The 26,211-nt window shown below is 40.3% G+C and overlaps 1 protein-coding gene across 5 annotated transcripts in view; it reads left to right on the top strand.

The window, feature by feature from the left end:
• Window positions 1–26,211, top strand: part of pleca (plectin a) — a 118,351-nt gene that overhangs the window by 54,216 nt on the left and 37,924 nt on the right. For 3 of the 5 annotated variants that reach the window (XM_059350673.1, XM_059350676.1, XM_059350677.1), the window contains 4 exons: window positions 14,562–14,623; window positions 18,836–18,925; window positions 21,626–21,703; window positions 21,850–21,942. In XM_059350673.1, the coding sequence (XP_059206656.1) occupies window positions 14,562–14,623; window positions 18,836–18,925; window positions 21,626–21,703; window positions 21,850–21,942 (323 nt within the window). Of the gene's footprint in view, window positions 1–1,348; window positions 1,488–5,919; window positions 6,086–14,561; window positions 14,624–18,835; window positions 18,926–21,625; window positions 21,704–21,849; window positions 21,943–26,211 lie in introns of those variants that run through there. The other 2 variants (XM_059350675.1, XM_059350674.1) reach the window with 2 other exon arrangements.

The raw sequence follows: 26,211 nt of genomic DNA, 5'->3' as shown, positions 1-26,211 counted from the left end.
ATAATCATTAAATCAGTGACATAACATTTTTATTGCCGCTTGGCTACAATCTATCTACAATCAAACAAAAGGAAGCTATTGTGGCTCCTACCTCACTTCCACGAGTTACGTATATTTATTTAACTTTTTTTTCAACTATCTTTGCTACGCCTAACCATGTACCTTTTTTCTCTAACCTTAAGCAAATAGTTCCGTTGCTGAATCCGAACTAAACGTTTTTACAACGTGTTAAAAAGAGCCACGGTGAGGTTTAGAGATGAGGACGTGTTGATGTCCTGCAACCCGTTTGGGGGCGCTCATTTTGAAAATGCTTCTGTAGGTTCTATTAGTTTTAGTTCAATTTAGTTTCGGCAGTGATTTCCTTCTCAACGCTTCAGTATTTGAATAAGAGGGCCTGATTTTAGGGTTAAAAATACCAGTAGAGATTTTGAAACAGTCGGTGGTAAAACAGTATGTAGTTAAATTGGTTTCTGGGAAGCTTATAGGCTCTGGCTGCTCTGTCCAAACATAAGAAAGTCATTAACATCTAGGGAAACACAGTGAAGTTGCATAATGAGAATGAATTGATAGTGAGTGGGTTACTCTGTGAGTGGAAAAATCAACTGGGGAGACATGGCTTCAGTATAAACATTTGGAACAGAAGGAAGGGGCTGGCCTTGGATGATCTATGGCTCGTAAACCATGATGGAAAATAACTGCAGGGGCTTCAGTGGGTCATTTTATTCTATGGAATGAATGAGTTGGAAACTTTGACACTGGCTCAAGGTGGATCTCACTCGCGCTGAGTTTTGCTTCTTATCAAGGCTGAGCGGAGTGAGTGAGTGTGTTGTGTGTGTGTGTGTTACACAAAACAGCCTCATATATTATTAACTCCTGCAGATAGGCTGCAGCGAGCGAGGAAAGCAGCGAGCCAGTTCCTGTAGGGCAAAAACCAGGAGAGTCACTTGAGCTGTGGAGGAGGACACAACTTCTTTTTAACTTCTTTAGGACTGCAAAGTTGCTTGTGCTGAGAGAATTAAAGCTAATTTTGAGATGAGTGCAACTCGGACTAACAAAGAAGATTGTATAGTAGAGAAAGAAAGGAATTGTTATAGAAAAGTACAGGGGAAAAGGGGGAGGGAGGGAGGGAGGGAGGGAGGGAGATCGGCCACTTCTGCCAGCAGACTGAGTCACAGGGAAGAGAGGAGAGGGAGGGGTGCTCTTTCGTTCTTCTCTCTCTCGTAAAGTCACGGACAACTTGGCTGCAGCGCTTGTTTTAAAGTCCGGGATGGCACAACACCCCTAGGCGCACACCCCCCTCCACTCCCCCTCACCTTTCACCCCCCCTCCCCAGCCCTCCTGTCCGTCTTCAGAGCCCGGGACTCTCCACTTTGAACCAGGCCCGATGCCGGCAAGCCCCCCTGGAACTGTGTTCCCAGCCCTGGTGGTTGTGGGACACATTGTTACCTTAATCTTAGCCTGGCAGTGGAGGGTGCGGAAGAAGCAAGGTAAGAAAAGCTCAACGCTACAAATCTTCGGGAGAGACGGCGGTGCCTTAAGAAGGAAGTTTTTCTGTGCAAATAGTTTCTTGCCGGCTGTTCTCGTCCGTCGTCTCCCCTCTCTCCTCTCCTGTGTGTTTTTGTGACACACACTCCTCTCTCTCTTCCTCACTCCCCCCTTTTTTTTCCCTCACACGTCTCGGTTTCCTGTGGTATGGAGATGTTGCAGTTAACCCTGTAAATGCCGGCTGTAATGTGATGACGTCGGAGGCGGAGTATTCTGGTCGATTGGGGGTTTTTGGCTTCGTCAGAGCTCTCATCTGCACACCTCAGCATCAGCTTTGCTCCTCTGCTGGGCTTTTTTATTCAATAGTGTCCTTTAAGTGCTCCATCATTTCATCCAAGTTCTGTCTTTGGCTTGAGTTGTGTGTCTCCCTTACGGTGACTTAATTGTTTAAGCCCTTGACTAGTCATGCTAGAGTTATCTTGTGGTTACTCCTGTGTTGTTTTGTTTATAAACTTGTTCAGCCAGTTTCTTCTTGGAATGGCTTAAGTTTTGGAAAAGCATATCCTCTTCACATACCAAACCGTCTGCCAGGAGAAAAAGAATTTATCTCTATTGCACCCAGCGACTAGCCTGAAGGTTACCTGCAGGCATCGGTGACTTTTAATGTCAGCAGACACACCTCACGCAGGCCTACTTTACTGTTGACACAGCTTGGCACAATGGCGGCTGTCAAACACACCTCTGCAGGCGACACACCCTCAGGCAAATTAAAGGATGTCTGACTGACAGTCTGCAGGTGTAGATAAAGAGTGATTGTTTTTCCCCACCTCTGAAAGGATTAGAGAAAACCAGTTTGTCCAACAGACACTCAGAAACAACACAGCGATTCTATTAGGACAATATAACAACCTTTAACTATGAAGTAGCCCCAAGCCACATCTACCTGCATGGAGCCTGCACTTTAAATGATTCAAGCTGTTTGTATCAGGCTGGTTGGTTGTTTTGCTAAACTGAAGCCAGGTACAGTTCTTTTCCTTTATCTCTCCCAGTGGTCGAGGTCAGATAATAAACTGCACAGTACTGTTCAAAGGAAGTCAAAGAGGACACACCTTGAGTAGATAAGGAGTCTTCACAACAGTGACTTGCCACAGTTTGTTATGACGGGATGAGTAACTTTAATAGAAGTGACAAAACAGCAGAAAAAACTCCAAAATTTAAAAAAGCCCATTAAAAACAGTTTTATGAAGCTTGCCCTATCTGTGCAGCATGAGAATATATTGTGTAAACTGCACAGCTGAAGTAACGATCAAATGAAGGCTTCCCGGCAGAGTGGTTTGACTGGTAAATTGCAGGCAAACATTGCATTGCAAAACTAGGTTGCGTGTTATCTCGACCTTCTGTCAATATCCAACCGATTTGCATTTGAAGAGATCTGCTTTCAGCTGCGTATCTGCCGCAGTGCAGACAATAAGTCTACACCCGTACATCAGCAACGGTCATATTCCCTCTTCCCAGCACTTGTCTATACTTTAATGATGTATTTTCAACAAGGGGGAGGGAAGGTGTCACGATTGATTTCTGGCTGTCTAGCTTTTGTACCGGACCTGTAATGTAAACAGTGACCACACTCCCAAACATCTGCAGGCGCACGTGTTGAACGTAAGGACGCAGCAGCACCAAGGTGCCTTTGACACAGTGGGAAGGTGAAAGTAGGTAAAAGGGATCTTACCCAGAGCCAGGTTTAAAAAAAGCTCAGAGTCCCACACATGGCGGCCGGCTAATGGTAGTAAACTTGACACTGGGGACAGTGGACTGTGTATCCTGGATACAGGCATAACAAACCGGAGGAGGAGGTCTCTGGTTTTCCTTCACGAGGCCTCACGCTGATCCCTGGGACCTTTAAAAGAATCTGAGGGCTCTGTTTATGCTTAGATAATTAGAGTCATTTGCACCAAGTGATTATGTGTTTCTATAGGCCATAAACCGTTATGAGTTCTGCCAGAGGCTTCTGTTGATTTTGACGTCTTCTTCAGCCCTCTGTGATGCCGTCCGACTTGAGATTTCCTTTACAGATTTCATACGAGACTCTTTGAAGATTCAAAAGATTAGAAATAGCTCAATTCACTTCTCAACACTGAATACGTCTAATCCATTTAGGAAGCCACACCCAAGTCTGCACCAGTGTTCATGGAGGACCCACTAGAGCGCCAGCTGTGTCTGCTAAACCACACACCACATGCAGTACATTGTAGGATTGGGTTTAGGTTTTTTGGTTGGTGGTTTGCAGCTGTGACTCACTTTCCTGTCTCCTTTCTCTGCGGCAGTAATAACACACGCGAGGAGGGAGGCTGGCCCCACTGTACTTTAACTGAAAAGTGAAAAAACATGTCGTTATTGAAGGACGCCAACTTTGGAGAAACAATGCACGCCCACCATGTCCCTGCATGCCCTTCACAATAGGCAACGTAACATAAAACACATTGTGGTAAACCGTAGGACTCAGATCCCCGTGTGTCCATGCTGAGGCAGGAGCTCGGCTCTGAGCTGTGTTTATGTTTCAAAGGGTGACGGACCAGAAACCGCGTCTCCTCGACACGCTTTGTGATAAAGTATGAACTCCTTTTAGGAAAATTGGCACAAGTACTGTCAACAGTAGAACACGTGCATCCTCTTTCAGTCCAAGTTTTAATCATTTTGAGATTAAAGACACAAGTGTAGTAAAATGTTTGTGTCAGATAGCTTTAATTCAGTTAATTTATTAACTTATTTATTGGTGATACTGAAGTCAGTTCTTACTCTTAAACACATGCACATTTGCTGCAGTACATAAGTGCTTTACAATAGCACGGTTGTGATCCGGAGAATTAAGCAGATGTATTAGTTATCATAGATGCAACAGGCAAAAAAACTGCATCACATTCACAGAATTTTGTTGATTTCTTTTAACCAAACTTTCAAATGTTTTGTGCAAACAAAATGTGAACAAAAAAAAACAATTGTTAAAAGAAAAAATCATGTGTTTATGTAAATCCTGATCCCAAAAAAATGTTGTTCCTAACAACCGAACTTTATTCTCAATTACTTTTTGAGAGAAATGCATTTTTTCTGCTGTATTACAGTCTCAGTTTTAAACTTGAGGTTTACATTAACTGGTTAGTTTGGTTAAGTTCTGGCAATACAACTACCTGGTTAGGTTTGTCATGTAAATTAGTCGATGTTAGCTTTTGGTAACTTCACACTGGACCGGAACAGCAACCTCCAGGATCAAAGTCCAGTATTTGTCCTTACCTTTTGGACCTTTATTATAAACATATTTTTTATAAGTCAAAACAAATGTAATCTGGGAGTAAATCTGATTCTCTCGAAACTCAATTGGTAATGCAGTTTTGTTGTCTGGGATGCAGTTAATTGGATGTCATTAAATGTGTGCACACTATTATGCAATTATACAGCAACAGAGATCTTTACTTTTGCTAAATAGTTATGAAAAGCTTATTTTGTGCTTTTTTAACTCAAGGCTGAGAGAGGAAGAAAGACAGATTTGCAATATTTTATGGACTTTTATATTTTAGTTCTGACTCTAGGATTGTAGAGGTGTCTGCTCCTTTAAATTAAGCGAAGTTATGTTGTTTAGAAAGCTCTCCTGGTGTTATTTTTTATAGTTTTAATTACAGCCCAATGGCAGGTTGCATGACATAAAACATGTTTACAAGGTGCTGCCTTGACTTGACAGTAAGCCAAGATAATAAGCTTGAGAATGTGAAGCATTTCTTCATGTTTTGCAAAAAAAAAAAAGAAAAGAAGAATACTCCTCTGCTGAGTTATTTATGATCCACAGCTGTTGTACATGTGGGGGAGCGAGGGGTGATTTATTATAGTGGGCAAACTGTTAAAGCTGCACTCTGCCCTTTGTGAGCAGCCACCGCTGACTGTAGGACAATAGAAAGGAGCGTCCCTCGCTGCTCGTAGTATTAATATCAAAGAGTGACTTCCCAGAAGTGACTGTTAGTTTCTGCTTTGCATTAAGGGGCCTGGAGGGTTATGTAATCTGGGTGAGGCTCAGACATCACACATGCTAAAATAGACGTAGTGTAGTCCTCAGCAGTCCTCTGCTCTGTTTATTTCTGGGATGTCCCTCCCAGACGCGCCTCAATGGCACAAATCGTTCTTTCTTTTACGCGCTGCGCACGACGGCGACAACAGAGGAGGATGGAGCTGCAGCTCATCTCACTAAACACAACACGAGTGGGCCGGGCTTGTGACAAAGTGTCTGCAATCTGACACGACCCTGTGTGTGTGTTTTTTTTCTCCTCCATGTGGCTCGGCTAGAGGGGAGAGAAAAGTTTTGAGGGCTGGTACCACCCCGGAGGAATACGCGTGAGTCAGGGGGCGTTTTCTGGAGAGTCCAGCGCGCTTTTTGTTTCACGCGCGGCACAGACACACACCAGGATGGCCGAAGTGGACGAGGCGATGCGCGCCGCGGTGCCGTCCTGGTGCGGCGGGCTGGGGATGGGAATGATGTATCGGCGGACTAATTACATCCATGAGATGAGCTGCGGAGAAGTGGGGCCGCATCTGTACAGCAGAATGTGTTGCGCAGGTAGGTCCGAGCGGCAAGCCGCTCCGTGTCTGCATCTCTCAGCGCTGTGTAATAGGAGGAGGCTCTGGTGGGGAGGGGCTGCTGGTGGTGGTGGGGTTAACCTTTTCACTGCCTCCACCCACAATGTGAGGACCCGAGGCATGTCCAGGAGGACTCAGAGCCAAGATTGTTTTTTGTTGTTGTTATTTTTTATGATACAGTTGTTATTGTCATTAACCTTTATTATAACCATTATTATGATGATTAATTATAATTATTTTTAACATTTTTTAAATGTATTTATTATACTTTTGTAGAGGTTGACAAAAATATTGAATTAATTTTTTTTTTTTTTAAAGATTTCAATTTCATTTAGCATTATCAGTGACAACTATCATTTTAATTACCCCCTCTTTCCTGGAGTAGATTGTACTGAAAGCTAAATTATTCATTCATTTAATTCATTTCTGAGCAAAAATGCCAGATTTGTCCTGATTCCAGCTTCTCAAATGCAAATATTTTCTGGCAATTAAGATTAACTCAAAATCTTGACTGTTTTTAAACAAAACAAGCCATTTTAATATGTCAACATTGGCTCTGAGAACTTATTTTGTTTGATTGTTTACTTTTTTCTGACATTAAATAAACCAAATGATTGATGGATTTACCAAAGAAATAATCATCAGAATTATTAATAATGAGAAAAAAAAATGAATTCCAGTTCTTAGGTACGTGATGTTCTTTTTTTGTTGAAAACTAAAACTTGTTTGATGAGTTTTGGTTGGAGGAGATAACGTCTCACAGCTGCCTGGGGACATTTGAATACATTAACCGTCGATTGCTGTGTAAACATTCACTTTGTGGGCTAAGAGGCGCAACCCTGGAAATTTATACTTATTTCAGCCGCTGAATGTGTCAGAAAGATGATTTGTGATTCATCAGATCTTCAAGATGTTTGTATTTCTGTGGACTTTGACATTTAAGTGCTGTGAGAAATGTTTTTTCCCTCTCCTCTGAGGTTTGGGGCCAAAACCGCTCCTCTGTAAACAGTCCGCTGATGGACTCGCAGCTTGTGAGTGTGTTTTATGTTGCGTTGTCATGGCAACCACTCTCACAAATCACTCTTTCCACATTTGAAAGTGACTGTCCACGAGCATAAGTCAACACCTCAGGGCCCCAAGTGACCTTGGACTTTCTTAACAGAAGTCTGAACTCTGATTAGAGCGAAGAGGGTTGTCAGCTACTAGTTAGACTTTAAATTATTATAGGAGAGTTTTATATATTCTGACATTTTCTGTCATGCAGCTTTCCAACAGAAGAGGGAGACAAACAGTGCTGAGCAATGAGCTTGTCTTCTCTTTAATTATCTGTCACATCTGAATGTCATAAATCCAGCAATTATCCAGACCCCATATTTTCATAACCGCAAGATTGTAAACACCTGTTGCTAATTATATGTGCTAATGAATGCATTCTGCTTAAAAATGATGCTCCTATTGCAAAACATAGTCATCATCATCTTTAGCCCTTCACAATTATGCAGAGAAAACATCATGTGGGCAACTAAATAGTCAGTTTTGCTATTTGGGTTCATGGAGTTCATTGTCCATCTCCCAAAGGTTTTATTTTCTTCCCCTCCGCCCTATCAGCACCTGAGTTTGTTTTTTCAAAGGCATAAATTCCTCAGTAACAATAACAGACAGTGCACCGTCTTATTCAGAAGTGCATTCTGTTATTCCCTTTTCATTGCCAGCTCCAGGTTGGATCTGCCCCATAATGCCCAGAGGCTTTCTTCCCTCACCTGAACCGTCCAACGTTCATACCAGCATCCCTCCATCATAAACTCCATCAGAACCTGCTTTCCAGATGATACACAGTGTCAGTTAACATTCCTGCCCCAATGGGGCTGACACCACATGCTGTCACTTGCACAGATGAGCAGGCAAGCGAAAGTTTTTTTTTCAGGCTCAGTGTTATCGCTGAAGAAGGCGGCTCCCCCTGTCTGCAAGGAGGGCGGGCGCGCCCTCAGGAATGCATTGACTTGAATGCTTCTCACGGCAGAACTGTCATCGTAAAACTGCTATCAGCTCTCACTGCCCGGGTTTATCACCGCATGCTATCAGTAACAGGGAAAGGGGGAAATAACCTCACAGTGCTGCACTGTGTGTATGAAGCCACAGTGTTGCTGATAGAGGCTGATAGGAGCACTTTCTTTTTAAATAAAATTTTTAACATCACACAAATTGGGTTTTAAGTCTATAAATCAAAACTAACTAACAAACCAAGGATTGTGCAGACAATGTATCTTAAGCTGCACAACATTACAGTAACATTTAGATTTACATCTACAAAGGAAACAAATTGCAAGTAAATATTTGAAATTTGCAGCTTATAAGCATTTTGACAAACTCTCTATTACATCCCTTTTTTCCCCCACACGTTATAATGCTGAATCGGTGGCCACCAAAGATTCTGTGACTGCAAATATTCTCTGATTTCATCTAATGCACACACAGCCTATAGAGTTGCAGTCAGCCAGAGGTTTAATATCAGCAGCTTCCATGTCTCAAGTCCTGACAAGCCACCTCCCCATGCAGGCATCCGAAAAATCTTTCTCCTTTGCACTCTTACTGTATCTGCACGGAAAATTGATGCTCTCGAAGGTGAAAGGTGTGACAGGTATTTAGGTGCCATATGGGACATTGATGTGATAATGTGTAGGTGTGGGTTCGGAACCCATGAATGCCTGATGTGCAAAAAGAAACATGTGTTTATCAGAGTTTATTTGTGAAGAACTGAAGTTTTATTGGATGAAAAAGAAGCAGATGTAACAATTCTCCTTTTCTTTTACCACTCATGCACATAGACGCACACTGTCCAGTCAATCCACACAGAGCCACAATAGCTGCTTTGTGTCTGGGATAATTTTCTGCAGCAGTGTGGTTGCACTATTAAGAGTTTTTGAAAGCCACGGGTTCCTGGCTCCACAAAAGCTTTTCTTCTGGAGTGGAAATGCATCAAAGAAAAATCGCTCAAAACATAAGTGCTCCATATAAAATGTTTCTCTCGCACGTTGTTCTCATTTGCGACCTGTAAATGCTTCTATTCTTCCTGCTGCTGGATTCTCTCCTGCAGACACCACCTCCTCCAAAACAAACGTCTGCTGTCTCCTCATGGACGGAAACAAACCCCTCGGTGCCAGTTTCCCCCCGTAATTGTGTCCTGATGGAGGACATGCTCGAGCTTTTCCTGTGATTCTACCATGTCGAGAAATGGCAGAGGACCTTGTTTCCACTGCTCTGTGTTCAGAAACAGGCTTTTCTTTGAGGCTCTGTGGTGCTGTGTGGCATGTGTAGTGGCCGACCACATGCTGGTGACGGCCCGCGCACGCACAGTTCAGCTGGGGTTACCAGGCTCCAGTGGACCGTCTCCGTACAGCTCGGTCTAAATGAGGGACGGCTCGCTCTTCTTCATTAGTGAAAAATAAGTTCTGTGCAATAGATAGTGAAGACACAGTGTTTTTGAACTGCAAGGTTTTTGTGTCTTTTCCTAAGATGACCTTTTATTTTTGAACGCTCTCTGTCAGCGTGCTTCACCACATCGACCTGATGTCTGCTCTTTCTCTGAACACAATCTCCCATAAATCTTGGCACCATCGTTGTTAGGAGTTTTGCTGATACTCCTGTTAAAAGTGACGGGAAGGTTTTTACATTAACTGCATTTTGCTCATATTTTACATTTAACTTCTTCCTCACAGCCCTTTATTTGCATGCATTTAATTTTTAGGATTTTATGAAAATCAGTTTTCAGAGACTTGGAAAGCAGTAATTTACCAATGTGAACATTTAGTATCTTTTATTTTGTTAAAAATATATGATTATGGGATGGCACAGCAGCTGCGAGCAGGAATAATTTGAAAAAATATATTTTTTAAGGACCACATTTGTGGGCAGCCGAAAAAAAGTACTGCACTTACAACGAGCTCTGTTGCTAGAATAAAAAAGTGAGAAGGATTGATCTTGATTTTGGGTTTTTTATTGCATGAAAATGTTCTTCATTGAATGCTGAAATCACAAATTAGACTGTTGTTGAACATAAGAAGCTTGCAAGGAAGTTGCAAATTGCAAGGTATCAAAAATGTTGCGATGAGTCATGGAAGATATATGCAACATGCAAAAAAAAAACCTTTTGGTCTCATAGCTGCTGGTCACATCCAGTCTGCATGCAGCTGTTGATTTAAGTCTACATAACTATGTGTTTGGATGTAATTAATGCAGAGGTCTTGGTTGTTTCTGTCGTCAGTGAGGGTCTTTGGTGAGGTGTGGTTTGGTGGGTGGGGTCTGGGTGTGTACATAACAGGGCCGGGCCAGGGGGCAGAATCTTCCCTCTTCTCTTTCCACACATCTCTGTGTGTTCTGAATGACAGCTTCTGACATTGTAGCCCGCAGGCAGGCATTTTGCAAGAGCTAGTGAAAAAAAAAATTGAAGCCTAGAATGTCAAAGAGAGCAAAGGGAGGAAAAAAAGGAGTAAGACTTGTGTTCAGGAACTGAATCAGTGGCTTGAACACTCCCACTTAACTACAGGATCCCACACTGAAGCAGAGTTTCAGGCAATAAGAAGAAGTCTCATAAAGTAGACAACATCAGCTCTCAACCTGCAGATGCTTTTATTTTGTTTGTGATCACTGAGATAAGGCAATGGAGCGGAGATTCAGAAACTACTCCTCTGACAGTGTGGGGAGTGACGGGGTCTTCATAGAGGACTCTTACTATCAGGGAGTGCTCAAATCCATGGACCACAGGAAAGGTAGAGTCTGGCATCCTTACTCTGTTTCAGGGCTTCTGTGTCTTTAATTCTTTGATTTGGAAATAGATCAATCTCAAGTTGTCTTATCGCAGAATCCATCAGACAAGTTTTTTTTTTTAAATGCTAAAATTTGTAAAGCCTAGAATCAATTTTTGTCTCTGGTGGTCTTCTGCCTCGCTTTTATCAGACGAGCCACGCCCCTTCATGTGTCACGGCTTTTCCCATTTTTTTTATTGGTCAGCTGTGCAGACACCCATTTTGAGACAAAGCAGCACTAATCAGTAAAGTTTTCAAACAAGCTTGCTTTCATATTATTAGTTTAGTTCTGCATCTTTGCAAATGAAAAAACTGAAAAATGATTTGCAATCAATAAGAGAGATTGTTTTTATTGCCTCTGTTGCTCTCATTCTTTTTATTTGAGTATATTTTTATTGGCAACTTTTTGCATTTTTTCATCTTCCCTGCAGTGCTTTAGCATCTTTTGTCTTTTTGTTTTAATTTTAACCCTGATTTCATCCTGTTGTTGTTTGGTGGCACTGTTTGGATTCCTGTTGTTAGATTGTTACCAGTCATCATGCTTTTTCTCTGCTTTTTCTAGAAAAGCACTTTGTAAAACGTTGTTTTTAAAGGTTTTACATAATCATAGTTGTATTACTATAAAGTCAAAACACCCAGCTCTAACCAGATAATATCAATATTCGAGTGCTTAGAACAACAAGTTGCTTCCTTTTGTGTGAGACTCCACATTTTTATTTTATTTTGCTTTTGCAGATACAGGCTTATCATTTATCTGCAGCTACTCAGGAACATACAGCACATGAAGCTGATTTGTGTTTTTCTGGAGTCCTGAGTTTTGGGATTGCAGTCTCAAGCTGAGAAAGTGTTTATTCAGTCTCTTCTTGAAGGCGTGAGCGCTGCTCGATGTGATGTTTCTGATGACAGCAGGAGCTGCCTGCATGTGTCCCATGTTGTTACAGCAGAACTCTTCTGGCGAGCCGTTCGGTTTTTGCCGAACAGAGAGCGACAGAGCTCAGCTCAGCAGTTACCACCGTGTGGTTCAACCATAGGGTTCAACCCGGGACATGAGCTGAAGGCAGCAGTGCACATTACAGCTGAATTATTCAGTAACAGAGTGACATGCTGTTTCGCTGATATCACAGCGCAAACAAAGATGCTCTTTCATGAGACCTGATATCTCTCACCTCATCTTAAAAGCGTCTTCGACCGAGTGGATGAAAGGAAACATCCACGGCTCTGTGTGCTGCTCCAGGCTGCAAACGTCAGCCAGGCAAACACCTTATTTGTTGAAGGGATCAGTAAAGTTTGCTTTCTGTTTCATGTATTTCACTGGTTTGAGTTAAGGAATGTTAAGTGTCTGTCTGACCGTGATGCATGTAGCAACAACATGGTCCTGAGCAGCTGGAAAACAGTTAACAGATTTATTTTCTGCTGTATGGTCATGTTGTTTACTAGCTTAGAGATTCTCAACCAGGGGTCCTTGAGGAGTTCCAGGGGTCCTTAGAAAAATTGTCAATAGTTTATTTTCATTATTTAAGTGAAGGTATATTAGTGAGCTCAATGTCCGTAAGAATAACTATTCTAAGAGTAACTTTCTGTTCAAAGATCACTTTCTCCATGATTCAGCTCAACTGTAGCTGACATTTAGTTAATTCTGGTCTTAATTATATCAACACCCAAAAATCAAATGGGGTGTTGTTATTGTGTTATTAGGACACAACAGAGACAGTAACAACTTTTTCAGAATATTGATACACTTGAGTATCATATCTCTTTTTTCTAATTCATAAAAAAACTAAAGCGTTGCCAGGCACTCACTTAACTTTTAAGTTATTGTTTGTTAGTATTTAGAGTATCTGATTAATTTCATTTTTATATGAAAAATGTTTCATTCATAAACAGGTTTTTTAAATCATCACCTAAGTTTCTATCCTTTCTGGAAAAACACTGAAATCTCCATCTATCCTCCTATCCTATTAGTCCTCTTTCTGTTCAATCTGGATGCAAAGTCATGCATCTGTGATGGAATTAAAATAGAAGAATTTCTCTGCTCTTGTGGTTTTATTTCACTTCTCTGTTCAGAAACAGTCACAAGCATGTTTGTGAGTCACCGACACGATGCCACCCTGAAATGGGCGTCGGCGCCACGGGATGTCGCCGTCTTTGGTTTCTCTGTTCCCTCTTTGTCGGATCTCTTCCTCTGAGGCTTTGATATCTGATAAGAAAAAAGAAAAGTCCCACTGTCTCTTCAGATTAATTGTCCTGAATCGAATCGTAATCACCTTCGTTCAAGGGCGGACTTGTTTTGTTACATCACACAGTGAAGAGGTGAAAGTGCTGCATGTTTGAAAGAATGTAGGCTTGCACAACGTATACAATACCTGCTGGTATGTGAGAGTGATAATCAGACTGTGGCATCAAAACCAAAACAGCACCAGTCCTGCAAGGTGGAACATGTACAGGTGCTAATCTGAGGGATGTCAGGCGTAATTTAATCGTGTACAACAACTTGTTTTCTTAGTTTTGATGGACTGATTTTAAACCACCGTAAGAGGGAGCGCCGTTGCTTTCTGTGTCACTTGATGCATCTTCTGCTGACGTCACATGTTCGATGTGCTGGTCTGTGGCTGTGGGGAACACAAATATTTATCATCTGTAGTTCTGGGAAAACATTAAAACATTTTTTTTTAATAGCAATGTTTCCCTGAAGGGTCTCATCAAATGTGGGACCATAAATACAAATATGTTTACTGCCGACCAAAAAGCAGTGGCTCCAACCCATTGGTCAGGACTTCTCTGACGGGTCACAAAGTCAAGCTTAGGGGTTGTGGGATGACTGACGAGGGGAAAGTTACTTGTTTTTAAAGGATTTTGCTCCAATATCTGTGTAATTTGACTCCCTTCGGCCTCTAAAAAGTAAAAGTTCCCCTTTGGCTGTTTCCAACAACCTGTGATCAAGGAAACAAGCAGACTTTAAATATTTCATAGACCAAAAAGTTTGGGAATCTTTGTTGTAAATTGCATCAACTTTATAGTTTGAATTCTTCCAGACAGCCACTGATTCCATTATTTCACTGTGTGAACAAAGTCAATTTGCAGAGACTTTTAACTTGTGTGGCAAAGTATCAGTCGATTAAATTCACATGATGTGTTATTAATAGTCTCTTTTTCAAGAAGCATTATTGAATGGATCAGGCAGCCAATAAATGTGGGTTAAATGATTATGCAATTTAATTTAATTTAACCAAAAATAAGATCACAAAATATTCACATTCAAGTTTTATGTCTCTGTAAGCTGGGTTTTTATAAATGGAAGACATGTGTTTGCTGGAAGACATTGTTAAACCAGTTTGTTTTGGATAAATGTTCATCAGTAATGCTTCTGATTTGTAGTTAACCTCCTAAATCACCTGCCCTCCTTTTTGTTTGTTTAAACTGATGTAGTTTAGTATTTACTTTAGCTCTATGCTTTACAGGAAATTTTCCCCAAACTACAAGATGTTACCTCTCAAATAAAGCCTCATACACAACGTGCATTTTAGCCTCAGAGTTCTTCTGTTACACTCTGGCTAACTATCCCTCAGGCAGGTGGGTTTCAGAGGTTAGGAGGGTAAAACATGCAACTCTTTCACTGACAGGCTATTAATCTGAGATCTGTTTGTCTCTCCACAGATGAACGAGACAGAGTTCAAAAGAAGACTTTCACAAAATGGGTCAACAAACACTTGATGAAGGTAAGATCCCACTCTGACACACACTCTGATATATATATATATACCTGATAATGTAGATTAAGAAAATAAAAATAAAAGTTAATCAAAAAGTTGAGTTCAGCTCATTTTGAGCATATAACTCAATGAGAAGGAGGTCAATTACCCTTAAATGACCCTAAAGTTATTTTGGTTTTAGCCAAATTCCAGCAGTTGCTTTCAACTCCCACCTGGTTACAAAAGGTTAAATTACACTCATTTCCTCAACTGTGTGTGATCTAATCTATCTGATTCTCACTGATGGTAAAGCAACAACAGATAAACTGGAAACAGAATGGAAAACAAAATCAGATTTTAATCCCCCACATCTCTCTTTAAAATAAGTGAAGCTCTCTGGAAAAAGGTGAAAACCTTTAAACAAACCTCTCCCCCTCGCAGTAAAATCCACACATGCTATTTGTGTTAGCTGCGAGCGTGCGTGTGAGGCGGTGAGTCACGGACACCTGGCCTCACTTTAGGAGCAGCCGCATCACGGGCCGGCCTCGCTCAGGTTTCACATCTGGGCTCCAGACTGACATCAGGGCGGCTTCTCAGGGCTCTGCAGGGGAACAGGAAGCTCTGAACTCCCACTCTGAATGTCGGCAGAGCTAAATATGTGTGCAGCCCCGATCCTGTGAGGCAATACTGGTAAAGCGTTCCGGCCCATGACCCTTAAAAAGAAGCACTTCTTATGTTATCTAATTTAAAAAGTTAGGTGCAGAATAAAGAGCTACAGAAACAAACAGACGATTAAGTGATTAATCATACAGAAAAAGCAAAACATTGACTGCTCCGACCTTCTTAAATGTAAGGATTTTTTTTATTTTAGGTCATAATTAATTAAATATTTTGTGTTGATGTTGGTTAGACAAAGCAAGCATTTTTGAAAATGTCACCCTGAGCTCTGGGAACTCATAATGGGCTTTTTTTTTATAGACTAAATGATTAATGAATGATTCCGGTAAATAATCAAGAAACTAATCAGCAACAAAGATTGTCAACATTTAAACCACACAATTAATCTAATTGTTTTTTTCAGTCACATTAATTTATCATTTAGTCACAAATAATAACAAATGTTTAAAAAAAATGAAGAAAAGAAATCTCTTTTGGCCATTTTTGAAGCTTGGTGATTTTGATTAATAATTTGATTTTTTTTAAATCAGTGCTTAGACGGATGATTCATTCTGTCCTTCAGTGAGAGGAATTTTGTTTTCCAGTCTTAATTAGGACTGCAACTAGTTGTTTTTAAAATTAAAAAATATACTGATTATTTTCTTGATTAATCAAGGAATCTATGAAATGTTAAATAAAATAAAAAGTCACAACATGCCATTCACAGTTTCTTAGAACCCAATGTGCTGCCTTCAGTTTTGTCTGACCAACAGCCCAAAACATGTAGATATTTAAGATTATAAGATTTAAGATTTAAGATATTTCCTATTTGACAGCAAATCCTCACATTTGAGAATCTGGAATCAGAATTTTTGTCACAAAAGTTTTATTTCCCTGAAAAGTAAATCCTTGCAGGTGCATTATTAGTCAATTAATTAAAGATGGAGCCTGAAATTCCTGAGAAATTGTGGATATTTTTACTAAACACCCAAACAAAATCACCCGTCCTGTCAGCCACCGGATTGTGTTTTCAGTGCACACAAAAAAGGGAAATCTAGCAGACTGGGAGAAGAATTTAACAACATGTGTTGGAATAAAATCACCTACTGCACTTTTATACTTAGTGAAAATCTATGAATTTATCATTCGGCACATACAAGAGGAGCAGACAAAATTAAACTAAAACTACCCTGCAGACACCAACATGTAAAGTTTTCTTATGACAACAAGATGAGAAGAAAATAATGCTTATTTTGTACTCGACATCGGTGTATTTTTGTGTATAATAAGGATCTCTCTGGTTTCAAGTAATAACAGACTTGTTAAAGTATTCAAGACATGAAAATTGCAGTTGTTTGTTCCCTGAACTGCATTTATATATTGTAAATTATATTTCCAGGGAATGTTAAACTAAAACTCAGCTTGGCTCCACCTGCAGCTCTCTTCCAGCTGCTCAGTCGACACGTTCAGGTTGACGAGTCCTTGTTTTCACACGGGAACTGAAGTGTGTCAAACTGAGAGGAATGTCTGCCGTCCTCCATGTGCGTCCTGTCCAGCCCCGAGACGGCTCCCAGGCTTTTGTCATCAGTCGTTGTTTCTTTGTCTAAAAAATCCCTCAGATTTGGGTCCAGATGAACTTTAGCGGGTCGGCGATCTGGCTGGCCTCGAGGCTTTTTGGACTCGTGGTCACAACAGAGTCATGAGATTAAACTCTGGGGCTGGGAATGCTCCGATTTCATATTCAGCTGTCTCAAAAGTGCCATCTACTGTCGTATCTCCAGCCTTTATGGAGATGAAAACCAGACGTTATTCTGTTTTACTTATAAAAATCCACTTCAACCAGATCAGAAACAGGCTTACTTTAATTTAAAAAAACCCACTTCTGAGATCACTCAAATAATTACAAAACATAAAATGACCACCTGTTTTTGTCTGTTAAATCAAACCAGTGTCTGCCTGTTTGTCTTCTTCTCCCTCACAAGTCGCTGCAGTTTAAAATCTCCTCTCATCAAACTGTTTCTTCTTTCCATCCTTCATCCTGTCCTCCCATCCTTTCCACCAGCACTGGAAGCCGGAGGTAGGTGCTGTCAGTGAGCAGAGTGCTGAGTGGACAAACCTGCATGTCTGTGTTAACAGTTTTACCCTCTCTCCTCCCAAACCTTCCCTGAGCTCCTTAGCTGCTAACCTCTGATCCTTCTTTCACCTCATTTTAACACTTTGACTCTTTTTTTAACTGCTTTTTCTGCAGTGCAACATGTCTCACATCTCAGTGTGGTCAGTATATTTTGTTAAGTTTATCTATATTGTCATAGTTCTCACCTTTTGGTAATATTTTTAGGGAAGCATCATAATTTCGTGTTGATAAAATTTGGCCGATAGCTTTTTTGTTGTTGTTGTTTTTTTAATTCCCCCATTTGTGCGAGGGAAACAACTAAATCATCAAAAAAAAATCTGTTTTAAAGTCATTCACCATTTCATTAGACATAATCTGTGAATGAGCAAAAATTCAATCACACACATTTGTGAAACAACCTTTAGTGATACTTTTTCAAATGACAATATCTGCTTTAAAAGCTGTACAACTACCTACCCAAAGAGAAGAATCTTTCAGCGCTTGCATAGCCAAACAGAAACATTCTTTTGGTGAAATATAAGTTACATGTAAGAGCTAGGGTTGTCTTTCACCTCTTGTGGTTTTCAGTGAATACATTTTCTTTCACTTTCATATGTAAACAAACCACACAGTTCCTCTCTTCCGTCATGCCAAATAAGTGGCTTCTTCTCCAAATCAGCAGCTGCAGTAGCAACAAATAAAAGCTGCTGCAAATAACCAAATTGATGCAAAACAACATACAAACACGAACAAGGCGGTCAACAAGGCGAATATCGACTGATACCGATGTTTTGCCACTAAATTATTTATTTTTATCATTCATTTGTATTAACTGCTGTGGTGAGGGGACACAGAAACCACATCATGCTCAAGAGGATGACAGACAGGCTTCAAACAAACCCCAGAATTTATCAAAAAATTTGAATTATTATTACTCAAAAACCCTTTGCAAACATCCATGTGATTTTGAAAGCCAATTTTATGGTTCAAACTAGCAGCTATCACACTAAGTAGAGTTATGTGCACCTGCTTTTTTTGTTCAGACAGGAATTATAACCAACATCCAGTCAAGTTTAAGTACTGTAAGTGGTTTAAAATAGTTAATCTGGTTACACTGGGTGTTTGTTTAGCTGCTGTTCCTCCACATTATTAGCCTGTAATGAAAATCAAGAAAAGAAAAAATCTTTACAGCCTTAAATGTGGTTTGTTGTGTGTAAATCCTTCCCTTTAAGTTTTATTTATTTTAGGTGAGAATACGAGATGCAATCAAATACATCTGTGAAATCCCTTTGTGCTTTTCATGTTGCGGTGGTCTGCAGTTCCAGTGCTGTCTGTTCTGTGTGTAAAAGCAAAATCAGTGGTTCACCACTGATGCTGACACGACGGGTTATCTAATGTATGGATTCTATATTAAATAAAACAATAAAACTGTAAAACCTAAACATCTGTCTCCTCTCTTCTCTCCGCAGGCCCAGAGACACATCACTGACCTGTACGAGGACCTCAGAGATGGACACAACCTCATCTCCCTGCTGGAGGTGCTCTCCGGAGAGACACTGGTGAGCTTTGGTGACCTTTGACCTTCTGATGTTAAAACATCCGCTTCTGCTGTAATCCCCTGTCCTGTCCAGACCTGTCGTACTGTCCCTGCTGTCCTACTGACTTAATTTGCTGTCATACTTGTCCAGTCCACTGGTTGTAACATGAAGTGCTCTAAATGTTTACCTGAGTCAGATATGATGCTGCCGGGCCTCTTGTCTCCACTCGTGCATGTATGTTGACTTTGATTCTTTCGAGGTGTTTGGACATTTCAGAACATGCTGCGGTTATGCGCACACTTTTACTTTACTTACCTTAGCACTGGTTTTTCGGTAACACACCTTGGTGATGTAGCCTTAAAACACTAATTTTCATTCTTTGCTTCCATCTCGTAACCTTTCTGCACTGACTTGTTTGACCCCTGACCCCTTTGTTTCCTTTATCTAATTCCTGCTGACCTTTGCCCTGACCTCTGCCTTCCTCTCTTGCGATGCTCTTGCCATGGTAGCCGAGGGAACGCGACGTTGTGAGGAACGTGCGGTTGGTGAGTGGCGCCTGGACTGTGGGCGTCGGGCGTGGCATGTGTCACCTCCCCAGGTGGCTACTGGGTTGTGCATGAAGACAGTCACATTCCCTGCATTGTCCCCTTTCTGTGTCTACATCGTCCTCTTCCATTTCGTCAGTGAGATAGCCGGGACAGGTGTCATGTGAGGACATAAGAAAAGGTGTTAGTGGAACAGTTATTGTTTATTTTAAGACAATAAAAGGCAGTGATTTCTTAAAGGTAAAGTCAAGTGAACACGTCTTTCAATTTAAAGTTAACAGTCAAATTTCAGTAAGAAGTAAAGAGCGTGACCTAACCGTACATCTGAAATTACAGGATAACCATAACCCTATATTTTGATATTCACACTATCCTTTTAATGATCTGTCTTCAGGATTTACATTACTGATTGCAGGGTTTATTTATCCAAAGATTAGAAGCAATAAGTTATGCCTGAATACACAAGGAAATATAAACAAAATAGTTTCTGTGTGCTACTGCATGACCAGGAAATGATGAATCACTGATTAGTGTTATGAAAAGATCATTCATTGACATTTCTTATCTTTGCAAGTTAAATATCAAACTGAACTTTAATGGATAGACACAAACAGGTGTGTGGAGACTATGAAAACAATCTTTGGTTATTTTATGTTCTTAAAATCCTCCATAAACTGTAGATAATAAGGATGCACAATATTGGATTTTTTGCCGATATCCGATATGCCGATTTTTTTTAAACTCATTTAGCCGAGTACCGATACTGATATTTTTCCCACACAAATAATTGCAGAGATCCTCATCTCTCTTCTGTAGTGGATTTAGCATACAGTATTGTGGAGCGTACTCTTATCACATTTGTTATGCAATATTAATTCCTTGTGCAAAATAAGAAAAATACTTGATGCTTAAAACTGTATACTTATTTTTGAGAATTGCTTTCAAATAAAATACAAAAAGATACATCCTACTTAAAACTTGGATGATGCTCTCCCTGAGATAATTAATAACAATACCCACAATCAGGGCAAATTTGGCCAATTTTACAATTGACATAATAAGTAAACATGTGCTTAAGGTGCAACAGAGAGGTGATGTGCAAACAATAAAGAATTCCGAACATATGAGAGACATAGGCGCCGAGGTTGTGCATTTAATCAAGTAAGCAGCACTACATTGATTAATCAGTTCATTATGTCGGCATGTTGGCCGATGTCCGATAGTTCATTTTTAAGCCAATATCGGCCGATACCGATAACATGCCGATAATATCGTGCATCCCTGGTAGATAAATGGTCACTTTGCCTTATTTCAACCGGCTCTATGTCACTGTAGTGCGGGCAGCTCATGCAGATGAACAGCTCTTGGCTTCCCTTCGTGCTCAAAGTCTGCTGGGTAGCTAGGCGCCATTTATTACCATGTACTGCCTGTGTTTCAGTGACACATAGCCGGTTGAAAATAGGCAAAGTTTAGTGGCTTACACATGCAAACCACCGGCATGGTTCTTCCTAATTGTCAGAAGTCAAGTATTGGATTCCGTCACTGCAGTGAAAGCAAAGGTAAAAGTTTCATCACTTGCAAGCTGATATGTTGACTAATTCTGCAACAAAGCTTTTAACTGGCTTAAAGCTTAAAATGTGGAGCACCAATGCATGTCATGGCCATCACTCCTGGGGTTACTGTGTCCGTGCAGGTTTAAAGAAATCAAAGATGGATTCTGACCCATTAGACTGCGCTACAGTTAAAATCTAAGACAGTGTTTCAGAAGATAAAAGTTGATTATAGGTGAAATGAGGATTGCGACTGATGAACGGGGGAATCACTGAGACGTCTATCATTCATTATCATGCTGTCACCTGCAGACATCCTGGCTGGTTTGTTGATGCATTTCAGGGTCATTTAGGGTCAGATCTGGTCAAAGGTCTGACCAAACGCTTTGATCACTATCACGCAGAATTTGAATCGCACTTCAAATTTGCTAAAGTTTGAATTTTTATTTAAGGCCATGACTGTGATGATTTTTACAGCCGTACAATAGATCTTTTTTTGAAACACTAAAGGTGTTGCTGGACACTGAAACACCTGTTCCTCAGTCATGGGGCCTTGCTGTCTGTTGATCATTTGCTCCTCGTGTGTTCTCTCCTCCTGATGTTGCGTGTCCTCTCGTCTCTTGCAGCCGCGGGAGAAAGGCCGCATGCGCTTCCACAAGCTGCAGAATGTTCAGATCGCCCTGGACTTTCTCAAACACAGACAGGTCAGTAAATCAGGACGTCTTTAAAGACACGTTTATATCAAAGGAGCATTCAGATCTTTCTGGTTTACTCGTTGTTTATTTTTTCTCTTTTTTCGGCTCTTCATAAAATGTATTACGTTTTTTTTGGTGTCGATGCATCTTTTCAGGTCAAACTGGTCAACATCAGGAATGATGACATTGCAGATGGAAATCCCAAGCTGACCCTGGGGCTGATATGGACTATCATCCTTCACTTCCAGGTAATGTTTATAAATTGCGGTGAGTACAGCAGCGAAGTTAAGGGTATGATGAGTAGGATTTTCCTAAAAATATGCCGACTCATACTAGGGCTGGGCGATATGGACCAAAAGTCATATCCCGATATATTTAGGCTGAATATTGATATATATCACAATATTTTTATCATTTAATGAGAACAAATGTTCAGTCAAAGTCGAAGCCAAATATGACATGTCACAAGTAGTTTTATTGAGACCGTTTATTTAAGTGAACATAAATACTCTATAACAACAGGAGTACCTTTTTATAAAATCAAAGTACACATTTGAATAAAAAAATATCTTGAATAAAAATAGCCTATGAAATAAAATAGGCCAGACCATCTTTTTCAGAAATAAACATTAAAATGAAAAAAGAATAACGAACATTACAAAAGAACTAAATATGACAAACCCTAATGATATATATAAAGAAATAAAATTGAACTATATCGATATATGCGATATGGTCTAATTCCATATCACATTTAAAAATTCATCATTATATTTTTTATATCGATATATCGTCCAGCCCTAACTGATACAAAAGTAATCGTTCACTTATGAACCACTAGAAGTTTGTGACAGTGTCTGTTTCTACAGAGACTCTGTCCTCTGCCTGTGTTTTCTCTTTTCTTGTCCTTTTGCTGTGTTTGAGACATTTCTGGACATCAGCCTTTGGGTTCCCAGCCAGAGACTGGACACAAAAAAATAGAAAACTAGGTGTCAGGATGTAAGCACACATGCAAGAGGAAGCTATAAAAATGGTGGACAAAGTGCCAAAAAAAGCAAATTTAGCAAGGCGAAACGCCAAGCGGACAAAGCATTTTCCAGAACTTGAGTGAATCTGAGGTGGCCTTCAGCATCTGGCGAGCACCGAGGTGACGGTTTGTTTAAAACTAATAAGTAAAATGAAAATCAAAAAAGCAGGTGAGAAACTGTCTAAGTTGTTTCAAACCACACACATAGTGACTTTAAACTAGAACAAGTTTTTTTTTTTGACAAAACAGCTCATTTAGTCAGTATTTGAATTGCATTTACTTCCATTTTGCATGCATTCAGAGTGAATTGACTCAAACTCTGTTGGGAAGAGCTGACTCACATTTCCTGAACTACATGTGGTGTTTATTTTTCAAACTGCACATTGGCACGTAATTGCAAAAAATCAAATTCTTCCATTATACGGACAACATGCGTTTCATGCAGTTTACTTTCATTACATTGTGATTAGTTTGTTCCCGCTGCACTGTAAGGAAAATCTGAGTGCCATTCCCTCTTTGGGCTTCAATCATCAGCCTCGATTTATCCTGATGTTGACACAGCAGTTACAGTACAGTGGAGGCCAACCGCCAATCATTTCCAAATGGGCTTTATTGGACATTTGGCAGCACTCAGGCTCTTATATACAACTACTACCGGGCCTCCTGTCCTTGAGTGCACAAAGACTAAACACTGAAAAAAGCTATTCATTCATTTTTAAAGAAAAATGTTCAATTTTAGAGACTTCTTTCTCTTTTTATTGAATGTAGCTCTGTAGTTTACCCTTAAATCTAAATGTAGGAGTTTCATTCAAACCAAATCTTGAACATAGACTGTATGAAATTGCTAAAAACCAGCTATGGCGGAAAGCTTTCGTCAATGGGCAGATGTGTCCCTGATGGGGAAGAGGCGTGTTTGGATATTCATTTAGCAGATGGTTTTGGTAAATTTAGGAAAAAACAGTGGGAGTACATGGAGATTCTTTGATGCTATAATGAGTATGATGGTTATGTGGGATCCTTTTTTCCCGTCTCGTGTGACTCAGTGATTCCCATGAGAAAGCTGGAAGGAGGCGTAGGCGTGACAGCTCAGGACTCAGAAAACTGAAATGATCTCCCGACATTTGTTATAAAAGTTAACTGTTCTCTGATATCTAACGGGAACATAAAACCCTTTGAAGTGATAAAAAATGTCCGTGTAGATGCACTGAGTCATAAGGCAGTAATTATTTCTGCAAAACAAACCCATAACATCTTTGTTTTGGCATATGCTAGTCATTACAAACAATAGTGAATTTCCTCCGTGATCCCCTGGTGCTGGTTACAGTTTACTGATACACAGGTGACCAGTTTCAATAATGGCCATGCTGCGTGACAGAGAGGGAGTTGATATTCTCCGGACACTTTTAAAGAGAAGCTGCAGGGCGGAGGTCCTGTTTCCATTCAGCGCCTGAGTCACTCAATGCCCACGTCCTCACTGCAGCACCGGGGTTTCCCTTCTGAAGGGAAAATAGCAGAAGGAAGAGATGCCTTCTTTTTTCCCTCCTCCACCCTTTCCTGAAATAAAAAAGAGCCTGTTAGTGAAATGGTAAGTTCTGCTGTGACTCATCAGCATACCTAAAAACACTGAAAATAGTATGTTGTGGTAATAAAACCGCACATGTTCCAGTTCCAGTAAGACAGTTATCACGACTGGAAGTGCAACTTTCACTTCATGCATAATGTGCAGCTACTGTGCAGCAAATTTAACAATTTTTTTTATGCTTTTCTGGTCTTGCATGTGCCTAAAGATCAGAAAGTAGTGATATACAGACACCAAATACTCGGATACAAGCTATAGATGTATTTTGAACTGACTGGAGCATTTAGTCAGTGGAGTTTTATGCAACAAGACAAGTGAAATAGTCAAGAACTGTAATACAGTAGTAAAAAAAAACCCACAGAGTTGACTTTCAAAGGGTTTCCTTGGATTGTTGCAACTTTTTACAATGTGTGCCTAATTTTTTTGGGAGCCCCACCCATCTGGAGCATCAAGCAGACCAAAACAAACACAGGGGACTTCTCACAAGTACCGTTTATACATTTGATTATAGATATGGTACAGGCAGCAACTACTGGGTGATGAATTAATGCAAAATAGTCACAACGAGTCAACTGGCTGCAAAATGAAATAGTAAATTCACATCAAGTCCCTGAGCGTCATCACAGCGCTGCTACTCACCTTAAAGTACATCTGGATTTATTAAACTTGTGGTTCGTTCTGTAGACTGTCTTCTTTAATGTAAAAAGATGATTTATTACTGAGGGTTTTTTTCAGTAGTGTGTTCTTGTGACTCATAGCTGAGCCTGCGGCTCCTAGAAAAAGAGGAATTTGCCTGCGGCGGTCCTGCTACGCAGTCCAACATTCACTTACTGCAGTCAGAGGATTTATTGAGAATGCAGTATAACTTCATGAGATCAGTGACTCAGGGATGCTCTTATGATTTTTGTTTTGCTGACATTAAATCACAAGGCCCTTTTTGTGTTTCTCTCCAAAACAGTGAGTTTAATGTTTCATTTGGCCTCCAAGTAAATGTGATGGTTGTTATTTGAGGCTTGAAATGTGACTCATCGCAAGTCTGGAAGAAATCAGCAGCTTTCATGCCCTTCAACCAACATTTCACTTTCAATGCAGGAATATCAAAGATGTGCCAACATCAAAAAAGTAATTTTAACCTGAAAACCTTATGGATAAGGAAATATCTCTTAAAATTAAATTGCACCAGCGGTGTTCAGAGAGCCGGCCTATGATTGATGGGCTGCACAAAAAAATGCAGTGCGAGTTCACTAAAATCACAAAATGTTCTACCAGTGCTAGCATTGATGACAGAGTCGCCCTGCAACCAGTAGCTTTCTACACTAAGTAGTCAGTCCAAACTTTGCAGATGCATGTAAAGGGGGCACAGTTTGATGCAGTAGCCCAGTAGTGTATTAAAAGTAGGGCTGGGCGATATGGAACAAAACCCCTGGTATTTTTAGGCCGAATGTTGATATATATATATATATAGGTATTTTAAACAAAACATGCAAAGTGTTCAATTTAACTCAATGTCACAAGTAATCATCATCAACCCGTTTTATTTAGAGACTTTATCAAATTCAAAACAAGCTATTTTCTTGCAGCATGTGTTGCTCTTCATCTTCAATATGAAATACCTCCAGAGCAATTGTTTTTATTTTCTTAGAAACTAGCTCTTGCTCTTTATCAACCGGCACAGATGGGAGCACAGATAGGAGCAAACGGTAGTAACAAATAGCGGTCATAAGTTAAGGCAACTTCCAAAGAAATTATGTATCGGTATGGCGGTATTGTTCCAACCACATATCTCTTTCTAAAATATATCGGTATAACTTGTAATACCGATATACCACCCAGCCCTAATTAATTGTAAGGTATTCAGTACAACTGAATTCAGTTGAAGTCTGTATAGGGTACGACACCATTTGTACTTTT

Source organism: Centropristis striata, chromosome 14, assembly GCF_030273125.1.
Source record: "Centropristis striata isolate RG_2023a ecotype Rhode Island chromosome 14, C.striata_1.0, whole genome shotgun sequence".
In the NCBI taxonomy this organism is placed as follows: domain Eukaryota; kingdom Metazoa; phylum Chordata; class Actinopteri; order Perciformes; family Serranidae; genus Centropristis; species Centropristis striata.
Note: the sequence above shows the minus strand (reverse complement) of the source record. Positions and strands in the feature narration are given on the sequence as shown.